Source organism: Frankliniella occidentalis, unplaced genomic scaffold (genome assembly GCF_000697945.3).
Source record: "Frankliniella occidentalis isolate FOCC.00 unplaced genomic scaffold, Focc_3.1 Scaffold228, whole genome shotgun sequence".
NCBI lineage: Eukaryota > Metazoa > Arthropoda > Insecta > Thysanoptera > Thripidae > Frankliniella > Frankliniella occidentalis.
Window position 1 is genome coordinate 253,283 of NW_026267354.1, and position 4,076 is coordinate 257,358.

Sequence of the window (4,076 nt, forward strand, 5' to 3'; positions counted from 1 at the left end):
CCGTTAGAACACCTTGGTTGTATCGAAATCGACGTTTTCGTGGTTTTCGTTGGGCTGTAGCGTCAAAGTTAGGGCCATACCCAATATTTTCGGGTCCGGAATATTGAAAGTATAGTTGTTGAGTGTCCACTCAACCACTGAAAACTTGAAGTTTTGACTGCGAACACCCTTTGTTACACCGTCGAAAATGACGAATTTTCAAAACGTTTTTCTGCATTGGCGAGAGCAAATGTCAAAATATTCGAAATCCGACACCGGATTTGGATTCTTCGTTAAAAAAAAAAACACATCACAACCATCTATCGTGGGCTTCCTAGGTGCATCAGAGGCCGATAAAACCTTCATTTTAGATATTTGAGCTAAAACACCAAAAGTTAGGGATTTCAAACTTCAAATGGCCATATGTCGGGAACCGTTTGACCTACAGCGCAGGGAAAAGTACCAAAAATTTTCATTTTCTGCAGGCTATCTCCTAATTTATTTTTAACAAATTCGGAGATGGTCGGTTCAGATCCTGTAAATCTTAAATGGAATGGCCCACATTGTACTTCAAATGTGTGCAATTTGAGAGAGGTTGCCCGTAGTCGGGCAGTCTTCAATCCTTTTGATGGATTTTACCACAGCCAACCTCATGATCCAGCAGACAGTCATTATCCTGATGAGCAGGCTCCGCGCCACAGTGTCCTAAACAGATGCAAGCAGCAAGCAGCTGGAATATGTCGCATACAAGAATATTTTGGCTCAGAAAAGCCGTATGTAAGAGTACATGTGTTGTTACTCAATCTATTTGTAGCTGTTAGTAACATCATTGTATCAGGAAGATTTTGTGAAGAGGTTGTTGAAAGGGTCCCGATAAGATGGCGCGAGGAACAAAACTAGAGAAATAAGATGCGTCCCAACCGAGTGGGGAAGAGGTGAGAACTGTAGAGACTGGAAATGACTGAAATTGACTAAAAATGACTGAAAATGACTGAGAACATGACTGAATGTGACTAAAAACGAATAAAAATAACTGAAATGTGACGGAATGACCAAAAATTGATTAAATGACTGAAAATGACTAAAGATGATTGAAAATGACTAAAACTGATTGAAAATGACTAAAAATGATTATAAATGCCTAAAAATGACTGAAAATGACTAAAAGTAAGACGGAATTTTCATGTGTACAGAGACTAACAAGATTGACGGAAAATTGGTTTCCTGCGATGTAAAATCAGCGCAGCGTATGAATCCCAAAAAATATACCAAAAATGTTTTTAAGGGATCCGCCGATTCTTACATTATATCAAGCTAGTAAAGAAACAGAGAACGAAGCATAGGTTTCATTTGACGAAATGTATTTGGTACACGTGACAGCTTGTTTTTAAGCGTTGCAGATTTTGTCTCCGTCCGTTTATGTCGACCTTAGTAGTCGCGAAGCAGGTGTGCCACAGCCGAGAAGAGTACGATACACAGGGAGGGCACAATGGTAGCGGAGGAACTATCATTCGATGAGGACGCCCGTACCAGTGGAACAGACCGGTCCGTCATCATACGCTTGAAGAAATGGTGGGATTTCTTGAGGGTCCTATCGAGTGTGCCACCCTCGAAGTCGACATGAACCAATCCAAACTGGCGCCTGCGAAAAGAAAACGAGTCACGGACGTTCGCTGAATGAGAGCTGCCAGTACAACGACCACTTTTGTTGGCTGAACGATACACAGTAAAAAATAATGTCTGTTTTTCTTAGGGAAGAGGGGACAATTCGAGAATATCTGATAACAAACCATTCCCCCAGCTGAAATGCAGAAGAATGCGAGGAATGCAGGGCTCGTAAGTCACCATGTTAAAGCCAAGTGATTTCCGGTTTGTTGTTCCCCGTTTTCTTCTCATTTTCCCCTTGGGCGGAAAGCTTTTATTAAGGAAAACTCCGAACCCATTAAAAAATTCGAGATTTCCTTAAATTAAGTAGATAGGGTAAGATGCCCAGTGAGGGACACTGTACCAGTGATGGCCACTTTTCTCGATTTGCAGCCCAACTTGTCACTTTACGATCTTAGCACGGAACAAATGTTTTAGGAAGACCCCTACTGTGGTATAATAAGAGGAACTACCGCGCCCCGTTGTTTACATTCTAAGAAAAAAAGGGGGGTCCATCTCTATCACTGGGCAGATCCATCTCTCAAGATGGGTCTGGACAAAAAAAAAATGTTTTTCTGTTTTATTGTTTACCGAAAATTCTCTGACTCTAAGTCTATTGCTGTTTCGTTTGTAAGGAAATTCCAATAATTGTGACCGTGGGATTTTTTCTTGTGAAGAGTCAAACCTGAAATTGCCTATTGACGTTAACTTTAGATGTGTTTTTCTCTAAACCCATGAAATGGTCATGGGGCGACTTTATACCGGGGCAAGTTAGACTGGGGCGAGTTGTCCTAGATCCGTTGGTAACAGAAGACAGCGATGTGAAGCGATTATTTGTTACCTCAGGCAAGGAGTCGGACTAACTTTTTGCCTTCGACTCGGATAAAGTTAGAGCCTTTCTCTTTCTGAACTGTAACGAGTGTTTGTTGGTACGTTTTTCCTGTACGCCCTATACATCATCATGTATTGGACTGGTCGACCAGTCCACAAAAATCTTCGTAAAGTTTTTCGTACAGCATATAGAGTATCCGGTAATAGTATAGAACAGTGACTCAGAGCCGATGCCGATGAGTCACTCTTCTATACCATTGGAAAGGGCTTTTTGAGTATAATCCGGAACACCTTCAATTTATTGGCGCTCGAGTCTGGTTTTCCGGAAAATTAAATAAATATACGTCGCTGCTAACCTTCAGACGGACTTTGAACACGACAGAATAACTTACGTTTACGGCTAGTCCTGACATTGATCGGGCCGGCTGGGGTTTTTAAAACATTGCTCATGGATTCATGGATCAAAGACGCCGCCTGATTCAAAATATCAGGCTTTCTTTCTCTACCATTGCTTAGATCACAGTTTCCACGCTTCTCCAAAAATGCCTTCTGCTCGGCGTGGTCCTGCCCAGAAAGAGGACCAAGTGCCGTCTCCTGCGAGGCTTCGAACCGGTGAGGCACTCGGGCGGACAGGCGCGGTTGCCAACAACATTGGACAGTCGAGAGGGGGCAGGCGTGGGTTAACAGTGGTATCAACAGAATGTAGGAAGTTGGTGGCTGCCCGTCCTTCAATGAATTTTCCCTTCTATTTAACTATAAATCTTGCGGTTGAACGTCCCGAAAAGTAGCTGCCTGTTTCCGAATAAATTTTCTCGAATGAATATTCCTTCTATTTAACTACTAGGTAGATGTACGCCAGACCACGTCTCGCGTAACAGGCTTCGCGATATCTCACGAAACACTGTTGCGCTGCGACGCGCCTGGCATACATCTACCTAGGCCTGCGGCGCTGACAGCCGAGTCGGGTATCGCAAATATAAACACAAAGATACGGGCCTCCGGCCTCCGGCCCGTCAACATCCCGTCACTTCGACTAAGCATGCAGGGTTGTCCATTTTTTCGCTTATTTTCGTCAAAAACTCCATGTCGCGCCTAAACGGTTAACGATAGAGCCAAACGGACGAAATTTTCGCCCATAGGGCTCTACTTTGATGAGTTACCCCTGAGAAAACATTTAAAAAATATTTTTCAAAAACATCATTTTGGCCACCTGTGGTTTTTGATTTTTTTTTAAATCCAATTTTTGAGCTAGAATGCTCTTCTTCGAACTTGATCTGTCTTTTTACGACACAAAACGATCCTGAAAATCCCAGGTCGCTAGCTCAATTCGTTCTCGAGTTATCGTGCGCACAGACAGACAGACAGACGCGAAACCTTTTGATCACCCCTGGAGTAATAGGCTTCGCTATCGCTCAGCCAATTACTTATATCCCAGATGATGGGGATAGGAAAAATTACCAATTTTCCACCGGTTTCCTTGGACGCGCCCATTCGCTGTGCCTGCCGTCAATGTTAATCTATTAGCCCCGAGGATGAAACAGACCGGGTAATCGTGCTTTTCCTGAGGCTTTTCCTCATAAGGTTTCGATTTTCTTCCAGCGGAATGTCGTTCACTTACGTCG

General features: G+C 43.2%; 1 protein-coding gene across 1 annotated transcript in view; it reads right to left on the bottom strand.

The window, feature by feature from the left end:
• Positions 1–1,319: 1,319 nt before the first annotated feature.
• Positions 1,320–4,076, bottom strand: part of LOC113214974 (uncharacterized) — a gene marked incomplete in the record, with an annotated part of 11,897 nt that continues 9,140 nt past the window's right edge. Inside the window, 1 exon segment of the mRNA XM_052272876.1 lies at positions 1,320–1,621. Within this exon segment, the coding sequence (XP_052128836.1) occupies positions 1,408–1,621 (214 nt within the window).